This window comes from Ciona intestinalis, chromosome 1, assembly GCF_000224145.3.
Source record: "Ciona intestinalis chromosome 1, KH, whole genome shotgun sequence".
NCBI classification, from domain to species: domain Eukaryota; kingdom Metazoa; phylum Chordata; class Ascidiacea; order Phlebobranchia; family Cionidae; genus Ciona; species Ciona intestinalis.
The window spans coordinates 5,684,878-5,702,529 of NC_020166.2; the positions used below are offsets into that span (position 1 = coordinate 5,684,878).

The 17,652-nt window shown below is 34.8% G+C and overlaps 5 protein-coding genes across 15 annotated transcripts in view; 1 reads left to right on the plus strand and 4 right to left on the minus strand.

Moving 5' to 3' along the window:
• zf(c2h2)-86 (zinc finger (C2H2)-86) overlaps nucleotides 1-12,383 on the plus strand; it is a 22,553-nt gene extending 10,170 nt beyond the window's left edge. Inside the window, exons 2-7 of one of the 7 annotated variants that reach the window (XM_002128093.4) lie at nucleotides 2,733-2,735; nucleotides 10,626-10,846; nucleotides 11,040-11,210; nucleotides 11,300-11,401; nucleotides 11,542-11,651; nucleotides 11,727-12,383. In XM_002128093.4, the coding sequence (XP_002128129.1) occupies nucleotides 10,703-10,846; nucleotides 11,040-11,210; nucleotides 11,300-11,401; nucleotides 11,542-11,651; nucleotides 11,727-11,853 (654 nt within the window). In that variant the 5' untranslated portion in view covers nucleotides 2,733-2,735; nucleotides 10,626-10,702 and the 3' untranslated portion in view covers nucleotides 11,854-12,383. Of the gene's footprint in view, nucleotides 1-570; nucleotides 691-2,732; nucleotides 2,736-9,053; nucleotides 9,121-9,163; nucleotides 9,250-9,527; nucleotides 10,847-11,039; nucleotides 11,402-11,541; nucleotides 11,652-11,726 lie in introns of those variants that run through there. The other 6 variants (XR_003396012.1, XR_003396009.1, XR_003396013.1 and 3 more) reach the window with 6 other exon arrangements.
• Nucleotides 1,600-5,160, minus strand: LOC104265342. 4 transcript variants are annotated; one of them, XM_026834467.1, is made up of 15 exons: nucleotides 4,968-5,160; nucleotides 4,809-4,907; nucleotides 4,340-4,487; nucleotides 4,114-4,259; nucleotides 3,748-4,043; nucleotides 3,520-3,668; nucleotides 3,189-3,463; nucleotides 3,018-3,134; nucleotides 2,825-2,956; nucleotides 2,672-2,740; nucleotides 2,358-2,440; nucleotides 2,170-2,293; nucleotides 2,005-2,116; nucleotides 1,893-1,948; nucleotides 1,600-1,834 (listed from the first exon to the last, which is right to left on the minus strand). In XM_026834467.1, exons 2-15 carry the CDS (start codon nucleotides 4,863-4,865, stop codon nucleotides 1,727-1,729), a joined length of 1,872 nt encoding a protein of 623 aa, XP_026690268.1. In that variant the 5' UTR covers nucleotides 4,866-4,907; nucleotides 4,968-5,160; the 3' UTR covers nucleotides 1,600-1,726. The 4 variants fall into 4 exon arrangements, 3 of the variants coding, with proteins under 3 accessions (XP_026690268.1, XP_026690272.1, XP_026690264.1); XM_026834471.1 differs by adding an exon at nucleotides 4,543-4,748 and having other exon boundaries at nucleotides 1,893-2,116; nucleotides 4,968-5,143; XM_026834463.1 differs by having other exon boundaries at nucleotides 1,893-2,116.
• LOC113474251 lies at nucleotides 4,826-8,495 on the minus strand. Its single transcript, XM_026834610.1, has 7 exons — nucleotides 8,264-8,495; nucleotides 7,265-7,387; nucleotides 6,549-6,602; nucleotides 5,785-6,475; nucleotides 5,499-5,719; nucleotides 5,275-5,414; nucleotides 4,826-5,172 (listed from the first exon to the last, which is right to left on the minus strand). Exons 1-7 carry the CDS (start codon nucleotides 8,478-8,480, stop codon nucleotides 4,927-4,929), a joined length of 1,692 nt encoding a protein of 563 aa, XP_026690411.1. The 5' UTR covers nucleotides 8,481-8,495; the 3' UTR covers nucleotides 4,826-4,926.
• LOC100179600 (ras-related GTP-binding protein A-like) lies at nucleotides 11,956-15,033 on the minus strand. Its single transcript, XM_018814241.2, has 9 exons — nucleotides 14,887-15,033; nucleotides 14,675-14,774; nucleotides 14,501-14,567; nucleotides 13,868-14,090; nucleotides 13,636-13,731; nucleotides 13,402-13,494; nucleotides 13,208-13,329; nucleotides 12,795-12,910; nucleotides 11,956-12,542 (listed from the first exon to the last, which is right to left on the minus strand). The coding sequence occupies exons 1-9, from the start codon at nucleotides 14,896-14,898 to the stop codon at nucleotides 12,436-12,438; spliced, it is 936 nt and encodes a 311-aa protein (XP_018669786.1). The 5' UTR covers nucleotides 14,899-15,033; the 3' UTR covers nucleotides 11,956-12,435.
• A 234-nt stretch (nucleotides 15,034-15,267) lies between these two features.
• Nucleotides 15,268-17,647, minus strand: LOC108949285 (cytochrome P450 3A25-like). Of its 2 annotated transcripts, XM_026834665.1 has the most exons (3): nucleotides 17,512-17,647; nucleotides 16,771-17,154; nucleotides 15,268-16,617 (listed from the first exon to the last, which is right to left on the minus strand). In XM_026834665.1, the coding sequence occupies exons 2-3, from the start codon at nucleotides 17,127-17,129 to the stop codon at nucleotides 15,591-15,593; spliced, it is 1,386 nt and encodes a 461-aa protein (XP_026690466.1). In that variant the 5' UTR covers nucleotides 17,130-17,154; nucleotides 17,512-17,647; the 3' UTR covers nucleotides 15,268-15,590. The 2 variants fall into 2 exon arrangements, with proteins under 2 accessions (XP_026690466.1, XP_026690465.1); XM_026834664.1 differs by having other exon boundaries at nucleotides 15,268-17,154.
• Nucleotides 17,648-17,652: the final 5 nt, after the last annotated feature.

The following is a 17,652-nucleotide window of genomic DNA, read 5'->3' on the forward strand; positions in this document are numbered from 1 at the left end:
TAGCCCTTTATCTTGTTCTTCTGCTTAAAAATGAAATCATTTTATGCCATTCCTAAGTTAGCTGCAATGCCGCCATGATTTCGTTCCTTCGATATATTCTTTATTTGTGGTGCTAAACATTTCTGTTGGTTGATATAAAACAAGTTCTATTTGACTGTATTGTGTATTTTTTGTATAAAAGTACTAATGAAGGTGACATGTAAAAACTTAAATGTTTATATTTCCTTGTTCAAAGAAATATTTAGAACTCCTGACTTGAACACATGTACCTTCTTTATCTTGGCGTCGCAACTTGGGTTGGGGGATATTTTCATGTATGGTTGGCAATTTGGACAACCCATTACAGCCCAATAATGTGAAGCAATTGCCGTTAAACGTCTTACCGCAGGCGACATACTCCCGCGAGCTTTGCGAATTTTGACTCTGTACGCCAATGCGGAACCATTGGGTTACATTTCTCGGCTGCAACATTTTATTACCCCGGCAACAAAGTATGGACAGTTCACGCATATTTACTGGTTTGGTAGTAATGTCGCCTGGCTAAGTCGCTCCCTGTTTGAATAAAAAGTGGCCACCGCGAATGTCATGTATCTGTTCGCGTGGTGGCAGTAGATGCAACGCATAAATTGTATTGAGACTTTCGTAGAGTGCTGCTGTGGTGTCGCGACAATGGCCAGCACATGAGACGAGGTTGCGAGAGTTTTTTGCACAATGTGCGAAAAAATGTGCTCGATGAAAATGTGCACATTTAAATGTGCGACCTGCACATTGTGCTCGCATCGTTTAAAAATGTGCACATTTAAATGTGCGACCTGCACATTGTGCTCGCATCGTTTAAAAATGTGCACATTTAAATGTGCGACCTGTACATTGTGCTCGCATCGTTTAAAAATGTGCACATTTAAATGTGCGAAAAAATGTGCTCGATGAAAATGTGCACATTTAAATGTGCGACCTGCACATTGTGCTCGCATCGTTTAAAAATGTGCACATTTAAATGTGCGACCTGCACATTGTGCTCGCATCGTTTGAAAATGTGCACATTTAAATGTGCGACCTGCACATTGTGCTTGGAAATGTGCACATTTAAATGTGCGACCTGCACATTGTGCTCGCATCGTTTAAAAATGTGCACATTTAAATGTGCGACCTGCACATTGTGCTTGAAAATGTGCACATTTAAATGTGCGACCTGCACATTGTGCTCGCATCGTTTAAAAATGTGCACATTTAAATGTGCGACCTGCACATTGTGCTCGCATCGTTTAAAAATGTGCACATTTAAATGTGCGACCTGCACATTGTGCTCGCATCGTATTGCAAAATGTGCGACCTGCACATTGTGCTTAAAAATGTGCACATTTAAATGTGCGACCTGCACATTATGCTCGCATCGTTTGAAAATGTGCGACCTGCACATTGTGCTTGAAAATGTGCACATTTAAATGTGCGACCTGCACATTGTGCTCAAATCTCTAAAAAATGTGCACATTTAAATGTGCGACCTGTACATTGTGCTCAAATCTCTAAAAATGTGCACATTTAAATGTGCAACCTCCACGTTGTGCTAATCTGTGGTCGCAGAAACAATAAAATCAGTACAAATGACTGTATGTATTTTATTAAAAGAAAGAATCATATAAAATGCTACTTAATACTAATTGATTACTAATAAAATGCACATGATTACAATTTACAAATAAAACAAAATGCACATAAATACTATTTACAAACAAAATGCACAAGTCCATTGCTCTTTACGCATTTGTAAGCGTTTTTTTGGTATTCCCAAACATCGAATGTGGTACCACTTACCACAATTGTCACAAGCAACCTACACAAAGTTTTTTTTTTTAAGTTTTTTTTAATGTCAAAACTGGAACTATACTAACCCATTGTTTGTAATTGGCAACACCACCACATGCTCTGCATATTTCAGCAATGTTCTCTGCAATTTACAAAGATTAAAAACTTTAGCAGTTCCATAGTAGCAAACAGTAGTACCTGAAGTCGACAGAATTTTCCTCGCAAAATAGTACCTCATCATTTTAACATCCGTTTTGGAAACTCCAAACAAAACTTGGTCTTTAAAAGTCTCAATGAGACATTCTGCAATCTGTATTACAATATTAGGCATATAACCAATAAATGCCATTAACTACAAATTACCTTTAAAACTATAACTCCACAACTGTGGCTATCTGTTTGTTTTGGATGTTGCAGTTTTCCAACTGTCCATTCCCATTTGCCCAAGTCCGCATCAGCAGCATTCTGTCTCATGCTTAAATATGTTCTGAAACATTACTGGATTAAATCTACACAAATTTTTAACTGACAATTAACAAAGTTTTAATTACCTTACTCGTTCAATTAATGTATGTGAAGGCTCACTTCCAAAAGGATCAATTAAAAATATTTTCTTGCGTTGCAGATGCAGGCACTAAAAATACAAACCACTATAATTTAAAGCATTACAACTATAGGTAAAATTAAACCCTGTCATTAAAAGCGATGGAGTCATGCACCACTGATTTATTCAGACTTGACCGCTAAAAAATAAGTATAACACAATATAATGGCAGAATAAACATATACCATATAACACTATATTAAAATAACGTGGAAGAACTGTCTATCAACATAAAATTAACAAAAATATTATATTACTTACGAACAAATTCCAGTGACTTTCATTTTTGTTAAAAGCACCCATTATAAAATTGTACTTTGAGAAGGTGATCTGCGCATAGTTAAAAACTTTTAAGTTAACACAAGATCCTAAATTAGAGTAAAGATAAATATTGAAAAATGTGTCAAAGAATACCTTATTCATGCAATGCCGACTTAAAATTTTTTCTTTTCCATCGACGATGCAATTTGTAACGAAACTGTCCAAGACTAGCACAGATTCATGACACGATGTTGAGGCTAATAGCCTCAAAACATATTCAACAGCCTAAGAAAGAAAATTAATGCAATGAATGAAATTATACTGACAATGTGGTGTTACAACTTACCGAAGTATCCAACCAATTGTTAGGAGCAAATGTGCAAAATGACTCATGCCTTAGCACACAAAACTTTTCTACTGGATTTGCTGCAACTACCATGTTGTGCTGTTTTGTTTTCCAGAGCTGTGTAATAAAAATCAAATCACAAGAACAAGGAACTTGTTACATATAAATTACCTTATCTGTTTCTGCATTTTGTGGATCTTCTATGCAATGTATGGGACTCATTATGTGACTCACTGTATTTAGCACTTCATCCACCTCACATTTCTTTCTTTTTGGTTGGTTAGGTACTGTGTCGCCACATCTATTTCTTTGATTGTCTGGGCTGCCTACATCATTTTTATTTCTCACTATACTTGATAAACTGTTATCATCTTCATATTTGCTGTCCTGCTTTGTTAATTGTACTTCTCCCTTCCTTTCATCTATATTCTTTTGGGTTAACTTTTCTGAAACAAAGAAGGTCTGTAAAATAAATGCTTTTACTATTTTAAATGATACATACTTTCCGAACTATGCAATGCTGCTGAGGCAAATCCAAAATCACGCCTTGTTCTTTTCAAGTTTTTATCATTGATGACCCTATTTTGCAGTTCTAAACTCAAACGTGACATGAACATAAAGTTAATGGGATTCATGGATGAGAATGATGGTCTGAAACAAGTTTTTGTTTAATCTTACTGTATATTGAACAACTTTTACAGTTACTAATTACTATGTATATAAATTTTACCTGTCTTTTTTCATGATCGAATTAGCCTGCTCAGCTATGCTGCTGTTAAACCTTAGATCTGAACACATTCTTAAATCTCTGAAAGCTTTTTCCCCTCCTCTTTTTTTAGTTTTGTGGTGAAACTTGTCACATAAACTGTAAAAGTTGAGTGCAGAATTCTCACTGTCAAGCTTGAGTTTAACTGGCTCTAACTTTCCATCCTCCGCTAATTGCAGGTTTTCTTTGGTCCATTGATAAAGCATTCCTCTGAATGGAGAAAACATACCCACTTTTCTGTTCTCTCCGTGATGAGCAACCTACAAGATAAATTTATAAACATATACCCAAATTTTATAGAACATACCCTACTAAGTGCTGGTGCATTACCTGAGAGGCTATGTCAGTTACAACAACATTGGGTTGCTGGGCAAATGACAGAATGCCATCTACATAATCCCTCGCACTTTCCTGTCGTAGGGTGAATTTCATGTACACAGCGATTCCATGCACACAACGAAAGTGAACAATCCCACCTAAAAATTAATATTTTACACCGAGGGAACTTTTCCTCCAGTATCACAGTACTTATTTAACAAGCGGTTCAAAAACTCACCCCCACATCTCTTTAAATGTCGAAACATTTTTGGATAGATTTCTTTAAATAGTATGAGCTCATTTAGTTTGTTAAGATTGTCTTCCACACTTCCACTGCCATCAATCCCAAGACTTTCACAAATACTCTTTAGTTTTCTGGAAGCAGTCTTAAAAACAAAAAAAGCATTAATAATTGCTTCAGGTCAAAGTTTGCTTTCTTACAGGATCTTAAGAATTCAATGCATCTAATATCTCTTCTTGTGACACATTGGCATTGTGTTTAAGGGATTTAACCTTACTGGTAGATAATACATCAAGCTTGTGGTGCTCTGTGTTCACAAGAAGGTTACTATTTCGGGTATCTGTGCCCATCCAAGGTGAATTAGTTGTGTAGTTGAGGGTACATGCCCATGGGTTCTCTTTCATTCCTTTAAAACATTTGTTAAACACAAAAAATACATATAATATATATACAACAACTTTTTTACCATAAAACCCACGCCCAATAATTTCTTTACAATAAGACATCCACTGATTCTGAACATCTAGTGTTTCATGGACATCTTCGGGTACTTGCAAATTTTCCACTTAAACATAAGGGACACTTTAGGTAAACAAACAGAATTTAAAAATTGTAATGACTGTACTTGCAATCTGGCATGTATTTTTCCAGTTGCCATCACCAATAATTATTTTGGGATTTGGTCCACACAAGGTGCATTTGAAGTTATATTCCAAATCCGACAAAGCACAGAAATGATAAAATGCATTTCTTATTATGTTGACTGGAATGGATAGTACTTGTTCACTTGGGTAGATCATTTTGATTGCAGTCTCAACTCCAACATGATTCTAAAGAATTAATAAAAAAACATGCATCAGATAAAACATTTATTAGGATGTTTAATTGCATATGGTCATAACGCTAGCAATGTGATAATTTAAGTTACATACTTGAATGGAACGAAGCAAGTAGCTGCATAAGTTTAATGACAACAATACATTGTTGTTGAAGTTGTGAATTCCTGAAGAATAATCCTGAAATCTTATTGGAAAGGTGCATTCAGTGCAAACTTTAGTTTCAACTGAAATATCTGAAATAATGAATATATGGGTGGTTAAGTTCAACATTTAAATAGTAGCCTATATATACATATCTGGACCAAAAAAGTCCTTACTTCTCCAAAACTTTCCTAATCCGTAAACGGTTGCCTTTTTAACACTTTGTGTGTGTATAGCTGATTGACACCGTGGGCACCATTCTTCATTTGGAATTAATCGGTCGGTAGGTACGGAGTCTTTAAGCAAGTTCGGTGGCAAGTTTTCTGGGGCAGGTATTTTTTTACAGGTTATGAAATAGTCCATCAAATCTCTATCATCTTTTGATAAGAAGAATTTCCTGCAAAAATAATAGGAGTCATTGATTTATCTGAAACATTACATAATTATATATTATATATATACCTTTTCTCATTTTTTAATATCGCCCCATTGGTTTGTGTACAATGCCACTTAGCAACAATTTCATGAGTGCAAGTTTTATTTTCTCCAGAATACGGACACTCACAAGACCAATATCCCACTTCAGAGTCAAATTTTACTCGGACTCTTTTGAATTGACAGTAGTAATCCTTTTTACCAGTATAAACGGAATAATAAAACATCCTTGTGCTACAACCAAAGTTTGAAAAATCAGCTTGAACAACTAGGGGATACTTTTCTATAAGACTATCCTCATACATTCCAATGTACTTGTCATAATTATCCTTCTTAATAAGTTTCATGTCCAAAAGTTTTTGTAAAGACTCAACAGTAAGGTGTCTCACTTCAGCCATTTGTGCTGATCCAACAGATTTTAAATGAATACATTCGATTGCGGGATTGTCCAATTTACCAGACATCATTACTTTGTTGCACACCTCATTACCACAGATTTGGACTTGCAAAACCTTATGGCTCTGGACATGAATTGGTGCTACCAAACCAGATTTTCTTAGTGCCACCATAAATATACCGCGTGAACGGTCAATACAAACGGATGGCAGTGATTTTTCAAACGAATGTAGCAATGATGAATGCAACTTTAGTTGTTCAGCTTTTTGAAAACATTCACCACACACTTTGCAATTGTGGCTCTTGGGAAGAGATATTCTCGCTGCACAAACTTAGTTTTAGTAATTGAACTAAACTAATATTATCCAAATGTAACAAATTTATAAGTAACCTACCAATACCAGATTTCAGTGTTTTGTTAGTTTCCTTGTGCCTTGAATGATGATGCTCTAAAAAAACAATTTAAACAAATAAAGTAAGTTAAATAAAAAGACAAAAATAGCATGTAAAACAAAGGTTCTAGGTGTCGCCTTATTGTAGATGCATAACAGCATAACCTTATTGGGTAATGCCTTGGCAACAGGAAATTTTAAACATTTTTTCTGGTGCACTTGCAATTTAATCATCGCTCGTTAGACAAAAACACTGAAACTTATTTTTTGGCTTTAATACACAACTACATAGGATTTTAATCTCAATTCTACTACGGGCAAATGGAAGTGGTGAATTAAATCTTACAGAGTAACCAGGTGGGTTTTACCAAAGTTAGTAAAGACCAAGTTAGGAAATGGATTGTAAAACAATCAGTCTTGTTTTCCATTGTCCCCGCGTCTGTGACGTCACAGTCGCCGCCATTACGAATCCCAAGACTTTGCATTTTATCCCTAAGATTTATGTTGCAAATGTTTTGGCATAACCTCATATGCTAAAATTAGCCCAATTTGCTTTATGATAAAATTAGTCCAATTTGCTGTGTGCCATGCGATTTCTATGTGCGACATAAAATACTGTAAAATACGAACTCTTATACAGATACACAATCATATTTAAAATAAAAACAAATTAAAATAATAAGGGCAACCCACACTATAGGTATGAAAAGCAATCTTACCCTGATGTCGTTTCAAGGTGTATCCGCGAACAAAAGACTTTTCGCATGTTGGACAATGAAAATGACCTTGTTTCGTTAACTTTTCCCCTTTGCAACTGAACAAATGGCACTGGAGTGCATAGCCTTGAAAACATGAATAATGTGTTATTGGTATATATATTTAATTTTACAAATCATGAAACTAGGAATGCCACTATAAAGCAAATTTGACACAAAAGTTTGATACTTTGTACATACATATTAAGCTAAAAAGAAGTGTTTATATAGCCTAAAACTCATTGCAGATAATATAAAAAGCATGGAGACCTATATACTAGTACTACTGTACCTGGCCTGGTCATTATCCATTACCAGCACCATGACAGTGGTTAGCGTACACTTGGGACTATGCGAAGAAGTAGGTACACAATTTTCGCTAGGGGCATTAAATATTAAGTTTAAAATTTTGAAAAAAATACACAAAAAAACACTTTGAATTGATAATACGAAAAAAAACAAATTACTTAAATACTGAAAATACCTTTATAAATACATAAAACACTAGTAAGAACATCTTTCCCACATTAGGTCGGTTATATACGCTCTTTCGTTCTGTTTAATACCGTTTGGTGTGTGGTGTAATGGTTAGCGTGCGGTCATTTACTTTCTTTGTTTCGTTCTTACTGGGTTCGAGTCCCGCACAGTGGAATACGTTTATTATTATTTTTTTCAAGTTTTTTTTTTGTTTGATTAGCATGAGTTTGGGGTTAGGAGTTGGGGGTAGGGGTTAGAGGTTATTGTTTAAATCTTATGTGTGTAAACCATAAAACTAACTGCTCCCCATAGAATAGAGAAACAAATTTGTCATCTCCTCCTAGCGGAAATTGTGTACCTACTTCTCCATGTACTGCCATGTTTAGCGGACCTGCCTCTCTAAGGTGTATGAAACTGTGTGTTAAATTGAATGTCGTTTCCGGCCTCACGGAGATAAAGCAAGATTTATTCATCCATTCGTTTTACCTGTGTCTTCCTTGTATAAGCAAGAAACAGCTTTTTTCATGTGCTTCTGCATCACATGTTCTAACATTTTTTCCCCATCTCTGAAATTGCACAGTTGACAGTGATCCCATTCCAAAACTATTTGTTTTAGCTCATTGGCAGATTTCACAAACATGTTAAATAGCCTTTTGTATATATATATTTGCACTATTAAAACAAGATAATGTTGGATTGTCATGTAGGAAAGGTAAACAATTTAAATAATAGGTGATATAGCAAAGAAATCCTATTAGTTGCTCATACTGCATCTGCTAACCCCTATACCGCCCTAAATAGCCTACTACTTCTAGCAACCTAGCCCTAATCTGTAACGTCCGTAACAATTATTGGTACTAGTGAAGAATCCCAACCCCACCTTATTTGCTAACCACTAACCCCTAACTACTAACCCCTATAACCACCAACCTCTAACACTTTCCACCAGCCTATTCTACTATGTACTGGAGGATTCTCCACTGGTGCACTATTATTTATTACTAACAAATAATATTCTATTTAATTGACACAAACATTTGAATGGGCACATTTTCAAACGTTTCCCGCATTTTCAGACGATACGCGCACAATGTGCAGGTCGCACATTTAAATGTGCACATTTCCAAGCACAATGTGCAGCTAGCACATTTAAATGTGCACATTTTCAAACGATGCGAGCACAATGTGCAGGTCGCACATTTGAATGTGCACATTTTTAAGCGATGCGAGCACAATGTGCAGGTCGCACATTTAAATGTGCACATTTTTAACGAGCACATTTTTTCGCACATTGTGCGAAAAATGTTGACAACTCCTGTTGCAGCACATGCGACGAGGAAAAGGTGAGTGATATGTTGAATTTTGTCCTAATTGTGTATTTTGTAGTTGCTTATTTGGTCTCAATGAAGAATACTCACCAAGCCACTGAATCAAAACTATACTATGGAGAGTTCATCGTCTCCACTACAATAGTAGTAGACTATAGTAGAATCCCACTATCCCTTAACTATTTAGTAGTTAGGCTACTCATTTTTACTAACAAAAAGTTACATGTAAACAAAATCATCATCGTAATGTGTATCCTGAAAGCCAGTTTAAGTTGTGTTTGTAATGTTGTTTAAAAGGCTATAATGTTTCTTCTTTATAATGTAACTTTATTAAAGTAGTCCACTAACATGTGACATGTTTTCGGTTTTACGAGGTTGCTTGTTTAATAACTTCTACCTTTTATGTGTTGTTGTTTCTGCAGATCTCCAATGCAGAACAAAAGAAGAAAATGCACACCTGCAGTGCTTGTTCAAAACAATACAAGAAGCAAAGACATTTACGACTTCATTTTGCTAGAAAACACACAAATAAAGATGACTGGAGCCATAAATGCACTGAGTGTGGTAAAGTTTTCGCAGATCAGGAAATTTTGCAGCGTCACAAGCTGTCACATGATAAGACATACAAAGCAGTTTGCCAAATTGGTGATTGTAGGAAAGAGTACAAGAGCACATCTGCACTAAGCAAGCATCGCCAACAGGCCCATGGCATCAACAAACCTCCAAAAGAAAATAGAAAAAAGTATTGTTGCGAGGTTTCTGACTGTGATGCAAATTTTTCCAAGCACCATCTTTTAAAACAGCATTCCTATCAGCACACTGCTGTCCCACCTTTTCCATGCAGCAAGTGTGACAAGCGGTTTCTTACATTATCACATAAAGTGAGGCATGAAAAGATACACAATGGATATTCATGTAAGATGTGTTCAATAAACTGCAGTACTTGGTCCTTACTTCGAAGACATATTGCTACAGAACACAAAGAGGTCAACAAGTGTGACGAATGTGGGTTAAGTTTTAAACAGCCATCACAACTAAAGCAGCACCTGCAAGTCCACAGTGAAAAGCGGCAAGTTTTTAAATGCACAAAGTGTGAGAAAACATATGTAAACAAATACAATTTTAAAATGCATTTTAAGATAGTGCATCTCAATGAAAAGAAGTTCCAATGTACCCATACTGGTTGTAACAAAATATTTGCCTATAAAAAGAGTTTGAAAACCCATGAACTAATTCATCAAGAAGACTACGTTCCATTGCCAAAGAAAACAAGATGTGACAAATTAAGTTGCTTATCTAGAATCACTGGTTTCAATCATGAAAAAGCTTTGTTACCTGAAGTTGCTTAACTGATCATAAAATTTGCTTATTGCTTAATGTTGGCTGTTAGCTACCTGTTCCTTTCATGCAATACCTTGTTTGTTTTTTTCTTTTCAACTATGGTGCACATGCATATATTCGTAAGTGGCAAGATTTAGTTCAATTGCAGCAATGTTCTATATGTGTCATTCTCCCAACAGATTTAATAGTTATCTTGTTGGATAAGGTTGCTAACTGTACTGTTGCATAAATAAGAAACCCTACTGCCACATTCATTATGACAACTGCTCACCGAGCCACCTTCGCACCTGCTAAAGCCGGTGCTTCAAGAGGTGAAAGTGATTTAGGGAAATTATCAAAACAATATTCAAGTCGGGATCTACCAAGTCACAAAACACTTAAGTACAGACAACCTGGCCAGGTAAGAATTGTAATGTTAGCATAGGATTGTGAATTCAACTAGCTAATAATTGATTAACTAAACTCTGAGTCTCCATTTTCATAAAATATGGGACATTGGAACTGTGGCCTACCTACTAGGGATGCTCTGCTGTGGGTTCTTACTTCTCCACAAAACATTTAAAGTAGTTGCTTAATACTTATTGTGATCCTAGAATGCTCCAGAAGACATCAGAGGAAGAGATCTTCGTCATGAGTTAGCTGAGAGGGAGCATTCATCAAGATCAGATAAGAGGTCTGATAGCAGGTCATCACGAGACTCCAAACGACAAAGATTAGATCATGTTCCCGCATCCAATTTAGATGCCGATGATGCTGCGCGCAGTGTATGTGGGACAGATTTTATATATTTAAGTTGCTATGTAATGTATTGTAGGATTGTTGCAGCTTATGCTTAAAAGTTTCATAATTTTAGGACAGCGACTCAGATTCTGATGACTCCGAAGATGACACAGCAGAATTAATGGCTGAGCTTAACCGAATTAAAAAAGAGAGAGCTGAAGAGACTGCAAAACTGGTGAGCTGGGTTGTGTTGCTTAAAGAGAAGTGCTGTTATAAGAATTTATAAGTTTAAGCATTATTCACCTTTTGCCCAGTATCCTTATACAGGTATATGCATTTTGTTAATGTCATATCTGCTTCTTTATTATAAAACAGGAAGAGGAAAAGAGAGAAGAAGCAGAGCGAATCCGAACAGAAAATATTTTAAGCGGAAACCCACTTCTGACTGATGCCAAAGCAAATTCTAACTTTTCTGTGAAAAGAAGGTATCTTTATACACTGTCATAGTTGCATACAAGTTTGTTAGTTTTCATTATTAATGTTAATCTGTCTATACTTAGATGGGATGATGATGTAGTGTTTAAAAACTGTGCACGAGGTGAATCGGACAAGACAAAACAGAATTTTATCAATGACACCCTACGATCAGAATTCCACAAAAAGTTCATGGACAAATATGTGAAGTGAATGGTAAACAAACATGATGGTGGGAATACAAAGCAAGGATGTCGCGACCTGATGAAATTAAATGTATTTCTGTTATTGGCTATAACAGTAATCTTAAGCATATGTTGTATTTGCTATTTTTTATTTGGTTCTGTCAGTTTACTTTTAATTACATGTGGATAAAAGTCAAGTAAAGTCGTTCATACATCACTGCACATACAAATGTAAAAAAATTAAATTTGGAGAGGTACAAGCTAAAGTATGTGCGAACAGTATTCAACATACCAACAATTAAATAAGCTTAATTCACATATTATGTAAAAATTTCTATATATAAGCAAAGAGCAACAACCAGCTGAAATAGGGGTTTATGTCGTAGTTCATTGCTCAGATGGTAAGTAATACCGTATTTAATGTACTTGAACTAACACCTGAAAGTATCACCATATACGATGAGCATAGTTGCAATGTAGATTTTTTAAGAAAACTGTTTCATTTGCTAATGGTAACATTGTTTTGTAATAGATGCAAAATAAAACGCAAATGTCCCGTCGTATTGCCTATTACATAGAATCCATGTAGTTAATTTAAAATCACAAGAAATCAAACTTTCCACTGCCTTCCTGGGTCTAATCGATTCCGGTCGAGCTTTTCAAGTTTTTCAAAATGTTTTCGAGCGTTCCGGATGTTAATAAGCGTCAACTCGGATGCTGAAAATAATTAGGATTTGCATTGAATCCGACAGTTTGCAATGATACCCATTGAGGCTAAAAACATATATGTATAAATTGTATATATATATAATATATTATTTTTATTTTTTGCTGGATCTAGAAAAAACGATAAAAAATTAAAAAAAGAATGTTACCCCCCTACTTTTCTTACTTTGAGCTTAATAAAGTTACAGTTTTGCCACTTTTCCACATACATTAAACATTAATTGTAACAGAAAAAGTACTTACGCATTGAAGTGTCCGACATTATGACCATCACATAGGTATTTGAAGTGAACATTTCAATAAAAGCTGCAAAACTTTTGTTCCGTACCTCCATACTTTGAAACGAGGCAGCTACTTTGCTAAGGAATGATGGTTTATGTATTAACATCAAAGTGACACATCTACTAAAATTTTTGTGTATAATTTATTTGGGAAAGATTTCTAAAGTGGGTAGTGATATGGTAAACTATTTTATGTGCAATCACTAAACATGTTTTCTAATCGAAGGGGTGGAAAATGGCACACAGTCATATCACCGCTACCTATAGGTATTACAGGCCAGTTTTTAGAGCAATGAACGTGGTGGACATTTTATCCCTTATGTGGTATGTGTGAATGCATGAATAAAAGATGTTTCACTTCAAAGAAGTACTCACCTACAACTTAACTTAAATTGTTTTATGATGTTGCTTATTTTCTCAAAGCGATGAATGTCTTTATGTTCTCTCCTTTCATTGTGAGAAATAACCAAAAAAGTTGCCTTTTCAAACAACAGAACCTGTAAGCATATGCAGCAGTATAAATTACGGATCTAAAAATTGGATTTTATATCAAAAAATTGTCCACTTACCTCATCTGCATTGATAATCTCTGAAAACCTCGCCAAGTTTGATTCTAACTCCTGTACATTTGGTATCAGCTGGTACATGATGCTTGACCACGCCTGGAATTATAAAAATGTGTTTTAAATAAAAAAAAAACTCCCATGGAGTATGTTAGGCTTTGAAATATAGCGAGAATTTGACTATTATTCCAATACTTTGGCCTCCGGGTGCAACTGCATGGCCATTGTCATGTTACTCACTTTGTATAATGTTTCATCCCATATGGAGGTTTTGAAGCAAGAACACTCCAGTGGTTTAGATAAACGTACAAGTTCCTCTTCCCTTGCACCAAAGACCTGAAAATATTTTACTTGTAAATACAACTATAAAAAGTTCCATACCAAATGTATTAAGCGTTTACTGTTTACATAGCACATTTGCCCTTAACTTTTAAATACAAAGCTAGCAGCATATAATGAAACTGTAGCTTACAATGTCTCTTTGGTCCTCTTGTACCAGGTCCATTTTATGGATAAGACAGAAGATTTTGGCATTTGGTGAATTTTGCAAGATTGCTTCAAGACATGTTTGATAATAATGCATGTCACGTTCCAATTCTCTGCTCTCGACGTCAAAGACATAAATCATGACTTCAACATTACGAAAGATATTGTCCTTTTGACTTGCAAAGTAGTTTTCCATGAATGCTTCCTGCCTGTGAGATAATAAAATATTAACTTCCTTATTCTTATATATGAACAATATTCTCGGTTGGAGCTTAAGATATTAGTTCTTGATAGAAATTATACCATGTATATTGTAAGTGGTGTCAAGGGTTGCCTTTTCGCATATTCATTTAAATTAGCACAACATAACAAAACAAATAATTTGCTTTGTCAGCAGAAAATAATAGCTGAACTGCAATTTTCCAGATTTCACTTTCAAATAAAAGTGAAACTCACTGTAATGTAATAACCATCATTATCGATCATCTTTTCCTGCATTTGACATTAACACGCATGTGAGATTTTAACAACTATGCTTATGATAACTATATAATGTATATATATATATACTGCTTCAGTGCTTTATGCAATGTGGTCAACACAAAAAGTATAAACTTACCCTCCACAATCCCATAAGTTTAATATAAGGTTGCCAAGAAACCTTACATGAGCATGCTCAACGTCAACTAAAAAGAAAAGTTTTTTAATTATATATTTTAACTGATCGTTTTAAATTACATGTTTATATGTATAAAACATCTAAACAATACTTATTTGTTTACTACAGTCTTACTTGTTGCTCCAAGCCGTCTTGTATCTCTTGCTATGAAGTTTGCGAATATAATTGAGCGCATGCTTGTCTTTCCTGCTCCTGATTTACCCATAAGTAAAACCTGTAAACAAACAAAATAATTCATCCATAAACTTCAGATCTAGAAAAGAGAAATTATTAAAAGCATATTCGTATGTATATATTAGTTAATTTAATATATATATATAATATACCTTTTTCTTCATTCTGTGACTTGTTTTTGCACTTGAATATCAAAAAAGTAACTTCAAATGATTTCAGTAACTTCAATTTCAGATTCTAGGTAACTGTCACCTTAATATGCCTTAAGTTTCTGTAAGTCTTTAAAATGTGTAAATGTTACAAAAAATGGTTGAAAATAAATTACAAAACTGATAAAAATGTATTACAGATGTATACTTAGTAAAATTCAATTAAAACATATAAAAAAATTACGATGTACGATTACTACTTTAACATATTTTCAAGTAGCTGAACTTCTGGCCTAAACATTAACATGATTCTTTAGGGTAAATCTCAAGTAAATTTTAAGTTACAAGATAATTTCTGGAAAAAGAAAAATGTACAGATAATTCCTCAAAAATAAAACATATTTATTGTTATTACCTTCTATTTACATACAAGCAATGAGAAATCCAGGTAAATAAACTTGGTTCAGATTTTGAAAAAAAAAAATTTTGAAAAATAAACTTGATTCACACATTCACTTGTGGTCAGTTACAGTATAAACATAACAGCCGATATAGAAAACACACCAGGTTTGTTATGTTTTGATTGAAACTGACCAATGAGAGATCATTATTATCAAATTTTAAAACAATAAAATATCCATACAGTTTATGAGGTAGATAATCAAATGACACCGAAATACTTCATTCAGTTCATTGGAAATTGAATTCTAGTTTGATTTGGGAGTTACTCGCAAGTAAATATCCCCTTTTGGCTTCAGTGTTGTGGATTTAAATTCTAACTGTACAGGGGGCTTAGGGGTATTTTCACATACATCAAGGTTAAAGTCCTGAAGAATTTTTGCAATTGCAAGCTTAATTTCCAACACGGCAAATCTCATTCCAATACAGCCACGTGGTCCTCCACCAAATGGTTGAAAAATCATGGAATCAACTGATCTCATGTCTTCCATCCTCTCTGGTTTGAATTTGAGTGGTTCCTCCCATATCTCCTCATCTCTGCTCATGCCATAAACTGGGACAATAACTTGGATACCTTTTGGTAAAAAGACTCCATTAATAGTGATGTCACGGTTTGGGATTCGAGAGTTTACAGCAATAGGAGGGTAAAGCCTTAATGTCTCGTTTAGGCACATTCCAAGGTATTTCATGCTGTTAAGAGCTTCATACGTTAAAGAGCCATACTTTTCTAGCATTTTATCAATCTCTTCCTGAACTTTTTTTTGAACATGTTTGTGGGTAGCAAGGTTGTAAGCAAGTAGTGTTAATGCATTTGCTGAGGTGTCGTACCCAGCTAATACCATGAGAACACTGTTGCTGGTTATTTCTAACTGGGTCAAACCTTTGGATTTACCTTTGGCCACATCCTCAACAGATATTTGGTCATTAAGCATAAGCTGCATCAAATCAACACGAGGTTTTACTGTTGAATGCTTCCTTTGATCAATCAGTGATTTTGTAAGATTAGCAAAATAATTAACTGTATCCTTTGGAATTATACTGTAGTCAAGTTTGCACAGAATTTCCTCAAATGCAGGAAACATGAAACAAAGCATAACTAATGGGCTGCGACTTATTTCAAAACCAAATGCTTGTTTCACCATTTTTATGATTTTTGGTTCTTGGCCATCTTTTAATTCTTGAGGATGAGTGTCAACACTAAATGCTGCAGAGCAGGTTATATCAAGAGCAAGTTTTCCAAACACGGATTTTGCTTCAAACTTACCCTGGTCATTCTGTGTAGTTTTAATAAGAATATTAATTGCATGATTACAACAGTCTTCCATTATGCCCAACATTTCTTTCAACTTTGCGGTTGAAAAACTAGGAGTAAGCGTGTTTCTAATTCTTTTCCATTGCTCTCCTTCCGTCATCAGAATAGTGGTGTTCATCACCTTTCCATTAATTTTTGTCAAACTGGTCTGGCGAGTGGGAAAAGTTGCAAACTCCTTGATATACATTTGCTTTATGATGTCTGGATCTGCCACAGTTATTTGTGGGGTCAGAAAAAGGTATGCACCATAGATCTTACCAAGTTTCCTTTTACAATATTCATGACTGTTCATCATCCAGTCTGAATTACCAATAAATGGCCGAACAGTTCCAAGTTGTAGAATTGTAGGTTGAATATGTGGGATATTGATATTCTTTAAAAACTGCCATTTTTTGTGTATGTAGATTCGAACCAACACAAGAGATGTTATTAATAAAACCAAAGTTTCAACGGACAGAAAACTTGGTATGTACATTGCTTTTATCTCAAATTTGTAAATCCTGGATAGAACACAAATATGATAACTGCAAATAAGGTAAATTATATATGTAATACGCTTAAAATATTAATCAAAAAGTTAAAAAAGGGTCCATTAAAAAGGTTGCATATTTATATACTTTGATTAAATTTAATTAAACATATGTTTTAATTGAAGTTAAAATCACAACACTACAGTAAGGTGTTGACGGTGAGAAGCTGCATGCTCGTTTTACTAATCAAAGGCATAGGCCATAGCCTATACAGTTTAATGAGTTTATGTAAAAGAATAAGTTTTAACTTATAAAACTAGCATATGCCAACAATGCATATTACGAAATGCATTATTTAATTGCAATGCATTGATTTACGCTGCTTACCTTGGGTCCTGTACTTGAAAATCCTTGCCCTTTGCTTGCGTTTACTCTCTCCTCTTTTCTTTCATTGTTTATTATGTAAGATTGTAAGTCATGTGATCTGAAGGTAGTTCCCCACAGCTGCGATAACATTTCAGTTCACAT

Excerpts from the sequence above, each read along its gene's own strand:
- LOC104265342 (XM_026834463.1), bottom strand. The coding sequence starts at position 4,865 with ATGTTCAGAATCAGTGGATGTCTTATTGTAAAGAAATTATTGGGCGTG. Across the intron at positions 4,488-4,808 it reads TATTGGGCGTGGGTTTTATG|ACTGCTTCCAGAAAACTAAA; the intron begins GTAAAAAAGTTG and ends TTTGTTTTTAAG. Across the intron at positions 1,835-1,892 it reads TTGCCAATTACAAACAATGG|GTTGCTTGTGACAATTGTGG; the intron begins GTTAGTATAGTT and ends AACTTTGTGTAG.
- LOC113474251 (XM_026834610.1), bottom strand. The coding sequence starts at position 8,480 with ATGACAATCCAACATTATCTTGTTTTAATAGTGCAAATATATATATAC. Across the intron at positions 7,388-8,263 it reads CTTATACAAGGAAGACACAG|GCTATGCACTCCAGTGCCAT; the intron begins GTAAAACGAATG and ends CATGTTTTCAAG. Across the intron at positions 5,173-5,274 it reads ACTTGCTTCGTTCCATTCAA|AATCATGTTGGAGTTGAGAC; the intron begins GTATGTAACTTA and ends TTAATTCTTTAG.
- LOC100179600 (XM_018814241.2), bottom strand. Across the intron at positions 13,495-13,635 it reads GGGATGAAACATTATACAAA|GCGTGGTCAAGCATCATGTA; the intron begins GTGAGTAACATG and ends TTATAATTCCAG. Across the intron at positions 13,330-13,401 it reads AGATTATCAATGCAGATGAG|GTTCTGTTGTTTGAAAAGGC; the intron begins GTAAGTGGACAA and ends ATATGCTTACAG.
- LOC108949285 (XM_026834664.1), bottom strand. The coding sequence starts at position 17,129 with ATGTACATACCAAGTTTTCTGTCCGTTGAAACTTTGGTTTTATTAATA.